General features: G+C 38.7%; 1 protein-coding gene across 2 annotated transcripts in view; it reads left to right on the top strand.

The window, feature by feature from the left end:
- The window catches only part of ATF2 (activating transcription factor 2), a 134,697-nt gene that overhangs the window by 40,480 nt on the left and 74,360 nt on the right, over positions 1–19,857 (top strand). For both annotated transcript variants that reach the window (XM_069068449.1, XM_069068448.1), the window contains exon 3: positions 19,235–19,304. In XM_069068449.1, coding sequence (XP_068924550.1) covers positions 19,235–19,304 — 70 coding nt within the window. The remainder of the gene's footprint in view (positions 1–19,234; positions 19,305–19,857) is intronic.

Below are 19,857 nucleotides of genomic sequence, written 5' to 3'. Positions count from 1 at the left end.
TTTTTTTTCTTTTAAAACACTCAGGAACAATATGTTGTGGTTCCATGTTCTCCTCAAATTTATAATGTCGTCTTCCTCATCAGATGTTGAGTCATTTTCCTTTATTTTGTAGTACTTATAGATTCCTGAACTTATTTTCTGGATCCACAGCCATGTTTCTGCCCTCTATTAATGTCTTCTCTTTTGGCTTATATGCTTATGCTCAGTTCCTTTGCATTCTTTTTCTTCTGAGATCTTTGACAATTTCAGTCCCCCACCCACACTCCCTTACTTTGCCCTGTTGCTCACTTTCTGACTACCTTCTGTTGGTGGTATCCCTGAGCTTCTCAGCCTTCTCCCACACTGGACAATTCACAGTTTTGTCTGCTTAGGTCTGTCCCAATTGACTTTTGGGGGTGCAGAACTGTCCCCACTTGGATGTTAGACTCTTATCCTTCAGGCTTAGTGGCATGCCACATGATATCTTCCCACTCCCCATCTTCCCCCACCACCTTGTTCCTAGTGTTCTCCCAATCTTCTGGCCCAGTAGTACAATAAGCACTGTCCTACTGCTGCTATTGCAGCCTGGCCAAATTTCTGCTCTTTGGAGTTTGGATCTCCATGGTACTAGGAGGAGGTGACATTTGGTGTACAGTTGAGTTCCTGATAGGTCCTGTCCCTTTCACTCTATTCCTCCATTCTCCTTCAGAGTTCTCTTGCAGCCCAGGATACTGCAGTGGCTCTGGCTTTCACAGCCTCAGCTTGTTTCTATAGTTTAGCATTTGGATTTTCACAGTATTGGAAAGGGAAAAGAGGGTCTTTTTGAAGACTTGATGTGAAGAGCATAATGAGCAGTAGGGAGGGAGGGGTTTGCTCTGTGCACTGGATTTATGTGTTAGTTCATGCAGTTTTTACCTTCTTTGGGTTCTTGGTGTCCTAGACCATGGAGATAACTGATATTTCTTTACCTCTGGTGAATAATTTCTATTTTGGAAAGGTTAGAGAAGTTGTGAAGTTCAGAGAAAATGTCTAGTTCTCCATTTTGTTGGTCATATAGCCCAGAATCCCTAATTGCTTTGAAACAATGGTTTAGACAAGATTGAAAATTTTTACTAACTTACATTTATGTTGCAATGCAGTTTGCATCCATTATTGATTTCATTTAACCTTGTAATAAGACTGTGAGGTAGTATAATGCCAGTGTGATATTCACAGCACTCACAGCGGCTATGAATTGCTGGTATAGTTCTGAATCACAAAATGTAACAGACGTTCCACATGGAAGACAGAACCAAAACATTTATTCAAACACTAGAAAGCCAAATCTATCATAGCAACCAAGAAGTTGGTGCACATAATCAGTGCAGTGAGCACCAACATCCCCAAGCCTTCTCTCTGTCAGACCTTTAAAAGAAAACAGCTTCCCTTAAGCAAAAATGCCACTCTCATTCACGTTAGCTGCTCTGCCCTGGGCTGCTTGCTACTAGCTTCCAGCTCTGCTAGGGCTCTCCTCTGCTCCTTCTTGCTCCACCCTTCCTGTTCCACCCTTTCAGCAAGCTCCTCCCTGTGATTATATTAATAATTATAATTATAATACTCCTGTGATTATATTTGGCCTATTAAGGGCAGGGAAGGTCTTCAGATTCCCTGAGGCCTATTAAGGGGCATGGAAGTTCTTCAAATTCCCATTACCATTACATTCGGCCCCACGATCTTTCATGTCCCTTACATAGGTCAGTGGGAGTTTAGGGGTAACTAGTGTCAACAGAACTTTATATCAACATAACAGGGATAACACACAATAAATACAGAAAACAATATCTTAGGGTGGGGCTTGAGCACAAGCACCCCATCATTCACCCTTGGTGAATTAGGACCCCAGATCTTGGGGGTAAGGGGTGAAGCTCTCCTCTTCTATAACTACCTTCTGCTGAAATTGGATCTAAGCTGTTGCTGTCCCAAGAGATCCTATTTGAGAGGTCAGTTCTTTAGCTGGCACCTAGAGTGTGGTCAGTGCCAGGTCTGGGGGTGACATATCACAGTTGTGGACAGGGGATGACATCCAGCTTAAGCAATCAGGCATCTACAGGTGGAGGGTACCAAGCTTGCAGGGAGCAAATCTAACAAAGTGAACAGACAAAAAGCCAAGAAGAAACCAGGACATAATAACTAGAAATGGTAGATACAGGGTCAGCAGTCCTTCTGGAGTCTATGAGCCCACTATCGTAGCCTCACAGCAGAATATATGAGTTAAGAGGACCATTTGGTAATCATCTTCTCCTGAATAAACAACAGTTACAGTATTATCCTTCCCATGTTCTATAATTTCCGCAGCCTTTGGAAAGTTGTCTGGCTTCTGTTTGACCCATACTTTAGCTCCCATTTTTATTCTATCAGTAGAACCAAATCCTTCAGTTCCTTTGATTGTTGTAATGATATATCAGTGAGATGAGACCATTAATCATTTTAATGGACTTTAATGAACCCGGAGACTGCAAGGGGCACATACCCAAATCATGCAGCCCCGAGCATTTATATCTCGGGGTTTATATAGACAAAAGCCACAACATAACTGTTGCCAAGGGGAATAAGCAGGGAAAATACAGAAGCCAAAGAATAGCGTTGCTTAACAACCAGTTAGTTACCCAAACGGTAAAAATCCCCTGATTGGTTCCTAGGTAAGGGTGAGGGGCTGTGGTGTTCTGCTTGGTGGGTTTGGACAGGCCTGACTTGGAGGGCCTTTCTGGCAGGCTTGGGCAGATCTGGCTTGTTGGTGAGTCTCCTAGGAGACCAGGAGTACAGGTGTTAGGCTGGTTTCTTAGGTGAGCTTGATAGGGAAGGAGGTTGGGGAGAGTTTTCAAAAATGGAGATAATTGTTTCACAAGGAATAATAATCACTTGAACTATCCTGTCATTTTTTCAGAACTGTATAGGTTCTTCACTTAAATTTTGGAATGTCACAATAATTTCTCCTTGATAATTAGAATCTATTACTATAGCCAGTACATGTATTCCTTGAGATGCTCATCCTGATTTAGATAATATCCATCCAAAATGATTTTTAGGGATTCTCATACATATTTCAGTGGAGATTTTTCTTATTTTTCTGTCCAACCAAAGTCCTATAAACAATGCAAATTATATCCTACCCAACCAGGTGTTCCTGGATACAGTGCTGGGACATCTGGCCTCACAGTTCAGTACTCAATATTTGGGATCTTACATGTTTGTTGTTTTCTAATTTTCAGATTTGGGGTAATCATTCCAACTAGAGGTGTACTTCCTCCCAGTGATCTATTATTCAAATTATGTAAAGCCACAAACAAATTATCCTTCCAATGTTGATACAGATTTTTAGAACTTCTTTAACTGTTCTTTGAATAATCTATTCATTCTTTCAATTAACTCAAATGCTTGTGGATAATATGGAATATGATATATCCATTCTATATTGTTCAATATACAATATCTCTTTATTACATTACCTTTGAAATGTGACCCATTGTCATTTTGAATCTGCCTTGGGGCTCCATAATATAGACTTATGAGATCTGGAGTTTTACAGGTGTTTTTTTTGGTTGCATTCTTATAAGGACAAGCTACTAGTATACCTGAATAGGTGTCAGCATGAGTACATATAAATTTGCATCCTTTATCTTGGGATAGGGGACCAATATAATCTATTTGCCAAATTTGGGCTGGGACCTTTCCCCTTGCTATTTCTCCAGTTACTACCCAAGGAACAGTTCATTCCTCTTCCACTTGACATATATGACATTCCTTTGCTACCTGTTTTAACAATGAATGTGAGATACTAATACCTGGATCTTGTGCCCACTGGTGTGTGGCCTGGATCCCTAAATGGCCGGTTGTTTGATGGACCCATTTTGTTAGTACCAGATCATCATTTGGTATCCAGATAGGGATAGTATGTTGAGTAGCAATCTTTGCTAGTCAATCAGCATGTGTATTGTACTGGTGTGGTGAGTGATCATCTACACGAAAAACTGACAAATACTAACCAAAGACATGCCCCATATATTTTCTTATAATTCTTTGCCCTAGACCTGTTTACCATGAATTTCCCAATTTTGATTTTTCCAAATGGGCATCCATATAGCTAACCCATTAGCTACCGCCCATGAATCATTGAATATTATGATACTGTCCTCCTTGTTTTAATGACTTGATGTACTGCCATAAGTTCAGCATATTGACTGCTTCCACCAGTCCTAGTACTTTCCAAAGTCTGCCTAGTACATGGGTTATAGGATACCACTTTCCAATGTCTTTTGTGGTCCAAATATTTTGCTGTCCCATCAGCAAGCCACGCATTTTTCTTCTCTTTTTCAGTTAATTCATCATATCCATAATTCCATTTTACCAAGGACTTTACCAACTGTTGCTTTGGTTCAGGGGGTGTATCATTCCTCTCAATGTATATGTTTGCTTCATGTGTGTAAAAACTCCACTTTTGCCTGTTTTAGCTCTATTTTGAATATACCATTTCCATTTGATTATACTAGCCTCTTGTGCATGTCCAATTCTGTGAGAAGCTGGGATATTCTTTAACCAGGTCATAATTGGGATTCTAGGCCTTAATATTACTTCATGGCCCAGAGTCAGGTATTCAGTGTCTACCAAAGCTCAATATACATCTAACAACTGCTTTTCAAAAGGTGTAGATTGAACTTCAGATGAAGGGAGTTTCCTAGACCAAAATCCCAAGGGTACATTTTGGTTTTGTTTTTTTTTGCCATAAACTCCAGTTTGCATAATCATCCTGTACTGTCACTTGTAATTCCACAGGGTCATTTTGCATAGGCCATAAATCTAGGGCCAATTATATAGCAGCATTGGCTTCTTCAAAAGCTTTACTCTGCTCAAGTACCCAATCAAATTCATATTTCTTCCAAGTAACTTTATATAAGGGTTTCAAAATCTGTCCCCTATGCAGAATGTGGTGCCTCCAATATCCAAATAATCCTATAAACTTTAGGGCCTCCTTCTTATTGGTAGGGATAGGAAAATCCAGAGTCTTTTGTTGGGCTTGCAGAAGAATCTCTAATAGCCCCTTATTCCATTGTATACCCCAAAATTGTACATTTTGAGCTGGTCCTTGAATATTTACAGGGTTAATTTCCCATCCATTGCTTTTCATATGCTTTAATTAAAAGGGTCAGACTCTTTTCCACTTCTTTTGTATGTTTTCCCTGTATCATAATATCATCTATGTAGTGGGTAAGCTGTACCCCAGGTAGTTTAAATTCATCCAAATGTTCAGCCACAATCCTATGACAAATACTGGGGCTATGTAGATATCCTTGTGGCAATCAGGTGTGAAAGTATATTGTCTGCCCTGCCAAGTGAAAGTAAACTGGTCCCATTGTTTAGAATCTGTTGGGATAGTAAAGGAAACATTGTCTAAATCAACAACAGCGTACCAAGTCCCGTCATTTTTCTGGATCCTTTCTATTAAGGTAATGGTATCTGGAACAGCAGAATTAAGTGGGAGTCACCTTATTTAATTTTCTATAATCCATTGTCATTTTCCACATCCCATCTGACTTTCACAGTGTACAGACAGGATTATTCCATTGAGTGGTAGTAGGAGCTAACGCTCCTGCCTCAACACATTCCTCTATAGTGTTGGTAATTTCATTTTCCTCTCCTGGCATGTGATACTGCTTTAAAGTAATTACTTCAGAAGGTTCAGGTAAAGTGATGGGTTCATTTTTATTTTTCCCATTAAAAGTCTATTAATTCTTGTCTTCCTTACTGCAAATTGGTATCTCCCCTCAGTTAAATTTAGAGTCATACCTCTCAATATTCCGATATCTAAAATATTCAAAATATTCCAAAATTCAGGAATGGGTACAGTTACCACGATATATTCTTTCATAGGTAATTATCCAATTTTCATTGTTAGTTTAACTTGTCTGACTGATACTTCAGCTTCTCCCAGGCCTGTGATGGTAATAGGAGTTTCATGTTTAAACTTGTCAGGGTTTCTATAGATAAGCAAGACCTCCGCCCCAGTATCTATAAATGCTCTACTTATAGTATTTGATCCATTTTTTCCAATATACGATTAAACCAATATAGAGTCTATAATCTCGTTTGTATATTTCTTTAATCTGGGCTGGAACTTGGCCTATTTCCTATTCTTCCTGAAGATGTGACAAACTTGGATACAATTGTTCAGGAGTATCTGTAGGGGTGGTTCCTACTTCCCTATCCAGTGTAATATTATGTTTTTCTTGCTACGTCTTACATAGCTCTGTTCTTCTATTATATTCTTCTATATAGCATCTATTCTTGTAAAATCTATCCCTGCTGTCTCAGTAGAGCAATAAACAATTCTTTTCTTGTCAGTCCATTCTGACTTTGAATCTGCTGGCTATTTATCTTTTCCCCATTCCCCTAAGTCACTTTACTATGAAATCTCATCCAGCACATCTGAAAGAGGGGGTCCTATTTCCCCAATTAGTAGAGTCAGAATTAGGTGCTTATAAACAGGAGGAACTGTCTTCACTATGATATTTCTATGAGGAACGGCTAAGGGGATATCGTGATATGTATTTGCATTGCCATCCATTATGGCAATTTTCATTCTCTTTCTTTAGCTTTCTCAACAGTCTCTAAGTGAGTACTAGGGTCCATCTCCACCAGGCCACATAGAGTCAGTAGGATATTGCTTATTGCATTCCTCTACAGCTAAAGTTAACAGATTAGTTGCATTGTTACCTCCTTGCATATGGTAATCTCTAAAAGCTTGATATACAAAAGGATTCTGATTAATACCTGTGAGTTTCAAGCAGTCCACACTATCTACAGATATTCTTCCTGCTCCTTCATCACTGATTCTCATCATCTAAGACACTAATGATTCTCCCATCCTTTGGTGAATTGACTTAATGTATCAGTAACCTCTTTTTGAATGAAATCCTCAGTTATCTCCTTGAAGTCTGTTTGGCCCCTGTGGTTCTTCTCCTTTCTTCATAGTATGGGGTGAACTGCATTAGAAGCCTCCTCATCTAATTTTGGTCCATTCTCCTTCACATATTCTCCTGGCATTCATTGGGATAACTATGCTTAGTCTGTACAAAAGCTGCATGTACTTTCCTTTTGTTTTGGGTTTTTTTTTTTTTTTGCTTCCTTTTAGCTAAATGAACAGTAGCTTGTTCTTCTACCACCTGAGACCCCCCAGCTTGCTCTTCTAAAGACGAGCCTGCATGTTGTGGCACAGAAAAATTCTGGTGCAACCAACAAACTCCTTTTCCATCTGAACTTTCTCCTCCAGCAGCTTCTCTCTGTTTTTATACATAAGACGATAAATTTGTTAGCAAGGCCCAGCCTCTCCTACACACACCTACCAGTTCTTTTCCTGGTTCTATTGGTATGCCTTGCAAACATCTTTCCAAATCTCTGAGTTCTCCTTCTGTAGCCTTGGTTCCCAGTTTTCACAGTCTTGTGCTTTTAGCCCATTCTCTTGCTAGGGAGGAATAAGTCAAATCCTCCCATCCTGGGATATTCATTTCTTTCTCTAAAGCCCTGCTGCCTCCAAATAGAAGTCTGGTATTTTGTGATCCCATCCTCATCACCAGATATAATACCAGTGCAATATTCACTGCACCCATGGCTGCTATGAATATGTGGGTGTAATTCTGAATCACAAAATGTAACAGACTCTACATGGAAGACAGAACAAAAACACTCAAATACCAGAAAACCAAATTCCAACACAAGAAAGCTAGATCCATTGTAACAACCAAGAAATTGGTACACATAACCAGTGCAGTGAGCACCAACCTCCCCAAGCCTTCCATTTGTTAGGCCTTTGAACTAAAACAGGCTACCTTAAGCAAAAATTCCCCTTTCTCATGCTAGCTGCTCTGCCTCCATGCTGCTTGTTTCCAGTTCTGCTAGGGCTCTCTACTGCTTGTTCCTGTTTCACCTTTACAGTAAACTCCTCCCACTATGGGCTCCATGTGGTTACATTTGACCTCTTAAGGGCAGGGAAGGTCTTCAAATTACCATTATAGGTAGGTAGTGCAAATATTAATACTTAAAAGGAAAATGAGGTTCAGAGAGCTTTAGAGATTTGCCCAAGGTCACCAGATTAGTTTGTGACTGATGTGAGAATCAAACCTAATGGAATTTTGATAGGACACAAAACTGGCTACTAACTCTGTTCTTACCACTGCACTACCCTTCCCTAACTTAACTGCCGTCAAAGCTCTCAGCATTCTGAATTCTGTTCTTCTCCTGATCAATCTAATTTTGTGACTTAGTATGCATTAATCCTATGGTAGTAGTAAGGATTAAAAAAGAATATCATCACTTCCCCTTTCTAAAACTATAGAGGGAATGTCAGCCTGAGGGAAAAGCCTTATCAAATTATAATGACTATGCTTTATAGACAGAGGTAAAAGTGGGAGGGCCACTAAGTGCATACTGATCACAAGTAAAGATCCTTTGACTAGAAGCTCATGTAATCATTTCCATTCTCAAACAAAACATGGCCAAAAAGATTTTGCCAAGCTCAGACTACCTCAGATTTTGTCCACAGGTGCTGTCAATGTGCTGTGTTCCTTTAAATATAAGAAAATGAAAGCTAGAGCACTTTCATTCCCCTGTCTTTTAATTGATGGTGTTGTTCCTCACCCCAGCCATCCCCACACATCTTGGCCTCCCTGAAATGCCTTTTTCTTTTCTTCTCCATGCTTTCAATTCCTATCCATACATATAGACCAAATCAGAGTCCCATTTCCTACAAGTCTTCCCTGACTCTAATAGTTCCATCCTGGTATTGTGGAAAGAGTGTGGAACTTGGAACCACAAGACCTTAATTCCACTTGCTTTCACCACTTAACTAGCTATATGATGTTATAAAAATCACTTAACCTTTGTCAGTATAATTTTTCTTATCTATATAATATTACACAACTACCATTTGCAGGGTGATTGTGAAGAACAAATGATGTAAAAAAAAAAAAAAAATATATATATATATATATATATGTATAGCCCCGAGAGCATTTTTCTTTAACATCTAACTCCTAGAAATCAAGTTCATGAGTCAGCAGCCATTCAAAATCATAGCTCACCAGCCTCCCACCCATACATTTCTTTTACTAGAGGAAATACTGGGTCAAAGGAAAAGACAGTAGCAAATAGCAGAGCAAAGTAAATTGCCCAAAAGAGTCCTCATGTGCATAGCAGGTATCCAGCTAGTCACTATGTCCCACTAAGAAAGGAGACACTGAGGGATCTGATGTGTCCAAGGCATATATAAAAGGAATCTTTAAGATATAAGGGAACATATACATAGATGGGACAACTCACATGTCTAATGCTGCTGTCACCAATGCCCTCTGTGGGTGTCAGTAGGCAAGCTGCTTTCTCTGCTAAGCTGGAGTCCTCTATTCTAATCTCTCTGCTACTCAGCTCTGTTATATCAATCAGTAAACATGTTTTAAGTGCCTTTATGTTCCAGGCATTGTACTGTTCTAAAAGCTGGGGATACAAACAGCGTCAAAAGACTGTTTCTGCCCTCAAGGATCTTACAGTCTAATGGGGGAGACAACATACAAACAAATATATACAAAGCAAGCAATATACAGAATAAATGCGAAATAATCAACAGAAGAAAAGCTTCCAAAAGGTAGGATTTTAGCTGGGACTTAAAGGAAACCAGAGAGGTCAGTAGTTGGATCAAAAGAGGGAAAGTATAGCTGGTATGGAGGACAGCCAGAGAAAGTGCCTGGTAGTCCAGAGATGAAGTGTCTTGTTTGTTGAACAGCCAAGAGTCTAGTGTCACTGGATTGAAGAATGAGTGTTGGGGGAGTAAGGTATAAGAAGACTGGAAAGGTAGGAGAGGACTAGATTATGAAGGTCTTTGAATGCCAACTAGAGCATTTTATATTTGCTTCTGGAGGCAGGAGGAAGCTATTGGAGTTTGTTGAGTAGAATCAGGGTGATGAGATCTCTTTAGTGGTTGAATAGAGAATGGATTGGAGAGAGCCTTGAGGCAGACAGAACCACCAGTAGGATGTTGCATAATTTAGGTGTGAGGAGATGATGGTCTGCACCAGAGTGGTGGTAGTGTCAGAGGAGTGAAGGAGATGTTTTATGAGAAACATTAGAAAGATGAAAATGATAGTCCCTGGGTGAGAGATAATGAGAAATCCAGGATGACTGCTATGTTGTGAGCCTGAGAGATTGGGAGGATGGTGTTGCCCTCTACAGTAATAGGAAGGTTGGGGTGGGGGTGTGGGAAAGATAATGAATTCTGTTTTGGACATACTGAGTTTAAGATGTCTATTGGACATCCAGCCCAAGGTGCTTTTCAAGCAGTTCAATTGGAGAAATTTGAAGTAAGCTTAGAGATTGGTGCAGGAAAGGTAAATTTGAAAGTCATCACCACAGAGATGGTCATTAAATCCATGGGAGCTGATGAAATCATGTAGTAAAGTAGCATAGAGCAAGAAGAAAAAAGAGCCTAGGAGAGAACCCTGAAAGATACCTATGGTTAGGGATGAGGATCCAGCAAAGGAGACAGAGAAAGAATGGTGAGACAGGCAGGAGGAAAACCAGGAGAGTTATGTTCTTTTTTTTTTTTAATTTATTTTTTTTTATTATGAATGGATTTATGTTTTTTAATTTTTTTCCCCATTTTTCAAATGCTTTATTAACTTCTAATTTACATCATTCATTTCTGCCAGATTCTTAGTTACAAATTTTCTCTCTGTTTTTCCCCTACCCACTGCCCCAAAATAGCAGTCCTACAGGATATCCCCTCCTCCAATCTGCTCTTTCCCATATTTTCTCCCATACCCCTTTCAACTTTTCCAGTAGGGCATGGTAGATCTCTATGCCCTAGTGCTTGTATATCTTATTTCCCAATTACATGTGAAATAGTATTAATAATAGCATATATATATATATTTTTTTTTAACATTTGACTTTAAAACTTTGAATTCCAGAATCATTCCCTTCTTCCCTTGTTACCCACCCTTACTGGGAAGATAAGCAGTTCAGTATATGTTGTACATGTGTAGCTAATGCAAAACAATAACAAAGTAGATATATTGTAAAAGACTGACTATATTTCCTTCCCTCCTATCCCGCCTCCCACTTGTTCTATTCCCTACTTTGATCCTGTCCCTTTTCAAAAGTGGGTGCTTCCAACTTCCCTCCCCCCCAGCCTGCCCTCCCTTCCATCATCCCCCCTTCCCATACTCTTCTCCCCTACTCTCCTGTAGGGTGAGATACCCTATTTAGTGTGTATTTCATTCCCTCCCCAAGCCAAATTCAATGAGAATAAGGTTGACCCATTCCCTTTTGCCTTCCTGTTCTTCCTCTCCATTGTAACCATTTTCCCTTGCCTCTTCTATATGAGATAGTTTACCCCATTCTGTCTCTCCCCATCTCCTCTCATTATATTCCTCTCTCACCTCTTAATTTCACTTTTTAAAAAAAATTTTTTTTATAAGCAATTGGGGTTAAGTAACTTGCTCAAGGTTACAAGGCCAGTTATTATTTCTGGGTGTGGTGCTGAGTATCTGAGCCCGGATTTGATCCAGGTCATCCCGACACTGGAGCCGGTGCTCTTACTTGCTGAGCCACCTGGCCGCCCCTTAATTTCACCTTTTAAGTATTATCCCTTCCTATTAACTTGGTCCTGTGCCCTCTATGTATACTTGTAAACATATATACACACATTCACATATGTATTCAATATGCCCATATTCCCTCATATATAGACATACATATATATTCCCTTCAACTATTTTCATACTGAGAAAAGTTTTATCAGTTACAATTATTGTTTTTCCATGTAGGCATGTAAATAGTTCAGCTTTGATAAGTTCCTTATGATTTCTTTTCCCTGTTTACCGTCTCATGCTTCTCTTGCTTCTTGTATCTGAGTGTCAAATTTTCTGTTCAACTCTGGTTTTTTCATCAAGAATGCTTTAATGTCCTCCATTCCACTGAATGACCATATTTTCCCCTGAAACATGATACTCAGTTTTGCTGGGTAGGTGATTCTTGGTTTTAATCCCAGCTCCTTTGACTTCTGGAATATCATATTCCAAGCCCTTCGATCCCTCAGTGTAGAAGCTGCCAGATCCTGCTTTATCCTGATTGTGTTTCCACAATATTCAAATTGTTTCTTCCTGGCTGCTTGTAATATTCTCTCCTTAATCTGGGAATTCTGGAACCTGGCTATAATATTCCTAGGAGTTTTCTTTTTGGGATCTTTATCAGGAAGTGATCAGTGGATTCTTTCAACCTCTATTTTGCCCTCTGGTTTTAAAACATCAGGTCAGTTTTCCTTGAGAACTTCCTGGAGGATGATTTCTAGGTCCTTACTTTGATCATGGCTTTCAGGCAGTCCAATAATTTTTAAATTATCTCTCCTGGATCTATTTTCCAGGTCAGTGGTTTTTCCCATGAGATATTTCACATTGCCTTTTATTCTTTCATTTGTTTGGATCTGTTTAACAGCATCTTGATTTCTTATAAAGTCATTAGCTTCCATTTGCTCCAATCTAATTCTGAAGCAATGATTCTCCTCAGTGAGCTTTTGCGATTCTTTTTCCATCTTGCAAATTTGGCTTTTTAAGGCATTCTTCTCCTCAATTGCCTTTTTGAGCCTCTTTTGCCATTTGAGTTATTCTATTTTTTAAGGTGTGGTTTTCCTCAGTCAGGCTGTTGACTCTGATTTTGTAATTTTCTTGCATCATTCTCATTTCTCTTCCCAATTTTTCTTCCACTTCTCTTATGTGCTTCTTAAGGTCCTCTATGGGCTGTAACCAGCTTGTATTTTCCTTTGAAGCTTTTGGTGCAGGAGTTCTGACTTCCTTGTCTTCCTCCTGTTCCATGCTTTGCTCCTTTTTGTCCCCAAAATAGGAGTGTAATGTTGGAATCTTGTCTGCTTTGTTTCCTTTTCCTGGTCATGTCGCCCCTCAGTCACTTGACCCCTGGGCTTTTTGCCACAGTAGGACTCTGCCATCAGACAGGGGAGCTTTCATCCTAAACGCTGGGGTTTTCTCAGCTGCCGGAGGTGTTAGTTGGGTGCCCTCTCTGAGTCCTCCACACGCTCTGGCTAGCTGGTCACACACCCCAGGACCTTCACCCTAGACCGCAATCCAGATCCAAGCAGGTTAAAGCAAGAGCTATTACCCCTCAGACTGGTCATTTGGTCCCCCTACACTCTGCAGGCCAGGAGCTGAAGCTGCCATGTGGCTGGCTGTGCAGGGCGGCTCAGCGGCTTCTGGCCCCGGGGGCAAATGCAGAGGCACTCCCACTTACTATCTCCCAAAGTCCAAACTGCACTGACATCTCACTTTGTCCTTAGCATCTATGTGTTTATAATTCTGGATCTCCACAGCTGCTGCTGATCTGGAGTCCCTCCCGCAGGCGGCTGGTCAGGCCCGCCCTGGGGCTAAAACCTTGAGAGTTATGTTCTTAAAACCTAGAGAGAAGAGAATATCAAGGAGGAGAGAGTGATCACCAGTGTCAAAGCCTGCAGAGAGGTCAAGAAGAATGAGGAGTGAGAAAAGACCAATGGATTTGACAGCTTCAGTCATGAGTAACTTTGGAGTGTATAGTTTCAGCAGAAAGATAATGTGAGAAGCCAGATTGTAAGAGGTTAAAGAGGAGAGAAAGTGGAAAGCACTTATTGTACACAGCCTTTTTGAGGAGTTTAGCTACAAAAGTCAGAAGAGATATAGGATAATAGCAGGAATAGATTTTTCTGCTTAGTTGTTCTCTGTTCTCTGCTTGTTGACTGCTATGCAGTTTCTTTGGGTCCTCTTTTAGTCTCTAATGACATCTAATGAATTGCACCTCTTATGGCCTTTCCTCCTTCAGACAAAAGACTGAGCTCAGTTGTCAGTAAAGGCTGTTACAGCATACATAAGTAGCAGAAGTCCTTAGATGATTAATTTTTTTCAACTGCTTTTCTCCAGCTGTCACTCTGAATCACACAAGCTTTCCATTGGCCATTGGCCATGCCTAGAACAGGCAGGCCGTCCCTCTTCAAATGGGCCTAACAAAGTCCTCACCTGCTTCAAGACACAGCTTACCCTTCTTAATTCTTTTCCTAATTCTCACCTCTCACTTACTAGTGCCCATTCATTCTACATATACTTATACTCGATACATATATGCACACACCCATCGTGCTCCCCAATAGAATGTTTTTTATGAACAGGGATTATTTTAATTATTTATGTGTTTATTTCCCCAGTGCCTAGCACATAGTAGACACATACTGATTGACTGATTGATTGATTGATTGATTACCTGATTTATATTCTGAAATTTTTGTTAATTCCTGTCATATTCTATAGTCACCAGTCCACTTCAGATGTGTCAACTCAGTGGAGCTGGGTGGAGTAGGAGTTTGGAAATTCTTTTCAACAGACCTGTTCTCCCCTCCCCTATAATAAATAATAGGATGCAGTATTAAATAAAAGGTCTTTACTATGAAAGAAAGTCACATCTTAGCTAGAGCCATTCAGAAATAAACTCAGGACTGAAGTTTATATGCAAAACAACTAAGGAGAATAACTGAAAAGGTCCAGGTAAAGCTAGCAGAACCAGCAGTCTTTGCCATTATTTTCTACCAATGAACAAAATCCCTATTTTTGACCTATTCTTGCTACTACTTGTTTTATATCTGTAAAACTATATAAATACAAGCTAAAAGCAATCTCTTTTTCTCATTCATATAGTCTGAACCACACAATTTAGTAATTAATTATACTTATTCTTCATTGCTGTTTTATTTCAGTCAATCAAAAGGCCTTTATGAAGTGCTTGCTATGTTCCAAGCACTAAGCTAAGTATTGGATATACAAAGAAAGGCAAAAATAGCTCCTCTGTATGGGGGAGATAACATGCAATTGCATATTTGATTTATTGTTTGTGAGGCAGCTGGGGTTAAGTGACTTGCACAGGGTCACACAGCTAATGTCAAGTGTCTGAGGCTGGATTTGAACTCAGGTTCTCCTCACTCCAGGGCTGGTGTTCTATCTTCTGTGCCACCTAGCTGCCTCTTGATAACATGTAATTATGTATGCATGTAAGATACAGTGTAAATGGAAGGTAATCTCTGAGGAAATTTAGTAGCAGTGGGGTGGGCAAGAAAAGGCCTCTAGTAGCAGGAAGTTTTGAACTGAGTCATGAAGGAAGCCAGGAGGTAGAGGTGAGTTGAGAACGCATTCCAGGCATGGAGACTAGAGATTAAGTGTCTGAAGAAAAGCGAATTGGCCAGTATCATTGGGCAGTAGAGTATGTGGAGGGGCATAAATCTAAGAAGACTTAAAAAGGATAAGAATAGGTCAGATAATGAAGGCTTTCTAAATGCCAAAGAATATTTCATATTTGATCCTGGAGGAAATGTAGGGAACCATTGGAGTTTGAGTAGAAGATTAGCATTGTCAGATTTGTGCTTTAACACTTGACATCTCCCAATCTCAGTTTCCTCAGTAGAAGAGTGGGGAAGACACTTGGTCCAAAGAGGCCAACCAGAAAACTATTACAGTAGTCTAGGTTTGAGGTGATGGGGCCCTTCACCAGAGTGGTGACTCTGTGAGTGAAGAGAAGTAAGTAAGAAATGTTGTGGGGATAGAAATGACAAGACTTGACAACATTGGATAGATGGGGTTGACTACAAGTGAGGTATCAAGTGTGATGCTAGGGTTGTGAGCCAGTATACCTGGGAGAATGGTGGAATGATGATGCCCTTCAGGAAATTGCAAACTTTAGACATATTAATTTTGAGATAGAGAATGTCCAATTCTTCTATTTTTTGATGAGACCATCCAATTCTTTGGGGGGGGGGGAGGGAAGGCAGGGCAATTGGGGTTAAGTGACTTGCCCAACGTCACATAGCTAGTAAGTGTTAAGTATCTGAGGTCACATTTGAATTCAGGTCCTCCTGACTCCATGGCCCGTGCTCTATTCATTGCTTCACCTAGCCACCCCATGAACATCCAATTCTTAATACCCAAAGGGAAGTTGGTGACATGAAATTAGAGTCACAAAATAAAGATTAGTCCTGTATATAATTGTATATCTGGAAATCATGAATAGAGGCAATAATTGAACCTATGGAAACACCAAGCAACATACTATAGGGGGAGAAAAGAAGAGAGCATAGAACAGAGCCTTGGAAGATACCACAGTTAATGAGCATGATGTGGATGAAGATTTAGCAGAGGAGCAGTTAGACAGGTAGGAAAACAGAAGACAGAAGTAGAACAAAAATCTACATAATGATAATTATCATTATCCTTATTACTGTATATATAGTTACATGCTAAGTGATCAAAATTAGTAATAAGGCATTATGTAGTATTTTAAATTTTGCAAGGCGCTTTATTCATAACAGTTCTATGAAGCTGTGAATGTATTGCTATTTCTGTTTTACAGAGGAGGAAACAGGCTAGGAAAAGTTAAGTGACTTGGACAATAATTCAGAAATAGTAATTTAAGCTGGAAATTAAACCAAGTCTTATGACTCCACAGTATTGAGTATACTACATTGCAAACTATCAAAAACCCCATTATTTTTAAAATATGATTTTATAGTAAGGCTTATTTAAAACCACCCTCTATTGCTTTCTAGGTCTAATTCACTAAAGATATAACTCTCAGACTTTCCTCACCCCTTCATTTGAATTATTTTGGCTATTTGTGAGTTTATTTTACAGCAAAATCTTCTTACTGAATACCCTACGCCATGATCTAGACTATGTCTATTAAAGTTTTAATGGTCTCCTCTTGAAGAGTATCTGTCTTTTTTTTTTTAAGCTTATAAGTTTCAGCATCCTTGTAAATTTGAGTCACAGGTATAGTTATCCTATTTTGAATTTCAGAGTTTAGAAGCAAATTTTATTTCTAAACCTCAGTCTTAACTCAGTTTCTTAATGAATGTCTCCTAGTCCTTGGAGAATCAGAAAAAGCTATTAAATATCATTATTATATTAATTTTTTTAGATTTATTTTTTCAAGCATTTTAGCACATCAGATAAATATATTCCTACCAATACACAGAGTACACATGATACATTCCCCAAAAATATTCAAGCAAAAATGCCTAAACAGAATCAGTTGCTTTTGTGGTTTGCTATTATTAAAGAGAAAAACAAATATACTTTAACTTGAATAATATGTTACCAGTTGTTGTAGGATAGGCCTGATTCAGGTCAGTTTGATGCTTCAGGTTTGTATGAGAACAAAATAAAATACTCATAGACCACCTAATTAAGGCTCATTTGCATAAGGCTCTCCTCTTTAGTGGATATTTCAGTGCCTCCATAAGGACCAGAATTAGTGTGAGAACTTGGTAGCAGAAAAAGGTTTTTCTGGCTTCCCACAGACTATTGTCAGATTCCCAAAAGGAGAGAGATCCTGGGAGGAAGCAAATATGTAGAAGAGCTGGCACCTTAAATCATGTCCCTATTATCGGATTACTGAAGTAGAGAATTTTCTCTGGAGTGAGATATGTGATACTCTCTTGGTTGAATTTAGTTATCTTATTCCCAGTGGGAAGCCTAGACCAGAAACCAAGCTCTAGAGAGACAAGCCTGGAACCCTCATTCTGTGAAAAGATTTCTAATTTATGTCTGCCTTGATCACCTACTACATGTAGGATTGTTTCCAGCCACACTTAACTCTTCCCAGCCATCATATAAACCACCATGGCATATGTACCTGCTTCTCCCTTCTTTTTCTTACTCTGTCTCTCTTCACTTCTGGAATAATAAATCCAATGTGTCATTATTCCATGAAAGAATAAGTCAACTTACTCTCCATTGGCTAGATTGTATAACTCTCTAAACCAAGCTAACCTTCCTGGACTACACTCTGTGTACACTTTGTCTCTACCTATTATTAGAATATAAGGTCCTTGAGGCCAAAGATTGGATTAGCCTTTGTAAATTATATCACTAGAGTTTAATATAATGTTTGGCAAATAGTAAGCTCTTACTAAATGCTTTTTTTTCAGCCTTTCATCCCTGATGAATAAAACAGTGTCAGGGAAAACAACTATCAAAGACTTGAGAACTCTGAACAATTCAGTGACCAATAATGACTTCAGAAGGACCTTAGCAGAAAAGGGTCCAGAATGAGACATAAGTTTTCAGATCTAGTCATTTTGTTGATTTGTTTTGCTTGACTTTACTTACTTGTTACAAGGGAGCTCGTCTATTAGGGGAAGGGGCAAGAAAGTTGGTAGATAGTAATAATGGTGCAATAAGGAAAGGAGTGTTAGAAAAACATTAAAATAGAGAGGAGAAGCATATTCAAGATACACTGACAAGCAGGATAATTTTTTTGCTTCTGTGTTAAATGTTCTGTAATATATTCTTTTTAAAAAAATCCATTATATAACAGAAGTTCATATATTTACATGCAAACATCTTTTCTGTTACAGTTAGAAAACTTTTCATTCTTTGAATTTGTATCTGTCCATTAGGTATTTAATAAATAGTTGTTGCTGGACTGACCTGATTTAGGGAGCCTGTCTACAAATGAGACTGGTGAATTTTTCATTTAAAAAAAAAAAGCTAGCATGTTGCTATAGATCATTGGGTCCTAATTTATTTGATAATAAAATTAGGGTGTTTAATGGTCTTCTAGAAAGGTTGGGAGCAGAGGTGAACATTAGAGGCTCAGATATTTCCCTAATTTGATCTTCTACCCCAGCCATTCTTTTTTCTTGTTAAGTATGTGCAAGGAAAAGAACTCGTGGTAGAGGGATTCTTCTTATGTCCCCACCAGGTGGTACTGTGCAGTGCTGTTTACCTCTTTTCTTCAGATAATAGTTTACATGAGATCTTTCAAATTATTAGGGTAAAAAATGCAAACTGGTAAGAATAGGAAGAATGAATCACATATTTTCGGGTAAGATTTTGTCCAAAATGCTAAGTGCTGAAATATTGTTGGACAATAAATAGACTTAGTTTCCTAGTTATGAGTGTCTTTCCTATATCAGTAATATGTAGATGTCTATCTTACAACATGGAAGTATAATAAAGGGTTAAATACTACCAAAATAATTTTACAAAGACATTTATATATTTTATAGCACATTTTTAAGTAATCTAAATGATGAGAAATGTATCACATGTATCAGAAAATGAAATTTGGTTTTGAATTAAAATAATTAATTTTTCAAAAATTATAAATGTATTATAAAGGTTTTTAGACATATCTTATCCTTTTAATACAGGCAGTTCAAGGACCTGTGGAATATGAGTGATGACAAACCCTTTCTATGCACTGCCCCTGGATGTGGCCAGGTAATGTGATCACTTTGTCCGTTTGTGTATGTGCAAATCTTTGGGGGTTGAGTAAACATTTAAGAGTAGGACTACCCTCCAGAAAATTTCTGGAAAGTATTTATAATTCTCATTTATTATGTAGAGTATTTTAGTTTGAGTTGAACATAGTCTTAAGGAATCTACCATCTATGGAAAGAAATGTTCCAAATATTGTAATATGCATATTGGCTAAAGCTGTTTTAGCAGCTTGATAGGATGGCATGGGTAAGGAAAAGAAGAGGAGTGCCCACAGCCATAAAATTAGTTTCATTGCACATTCATAATGTGGGCTCATAAAATACAATATAGTTTTTAACTCTCAGAAAATGAAACTTAGATTAAAAATACATGTTATTACAGAAAAATGCTCACTTGTTCTATTATAGAATTAGTTGGTAATTAACTGGTATCCTTAATATACTTGTATTCTTCTAGTCTGCTATATTATAAAGCAAGAAGGCATATTTGGTTGAAAAGTTTCAGAAATTATCTTTACAGTTTTTTCAAACAAAACTTTTAGCCTACTAATCTA

This window comes from Petaurus breviceps, unplaced genomic scaffold, assembly GCF_028583685.1.
Source record: "Petaurus breviceps papuanus isolate PSGF00001 unplaced genomic scaffold, PetGlider_PUasm1.0 90763, whole genome shotgun sequence".
Taxonomy (NCBI): Eukaryota; Metazoa; Chordata; class Mammalia; order Diprotodontia; family Petauridae; genus Petaurus; species Petaurus breviceps.
This window is presented reverse-complemented; position numbering and strand designations above follow the sequence as displayed.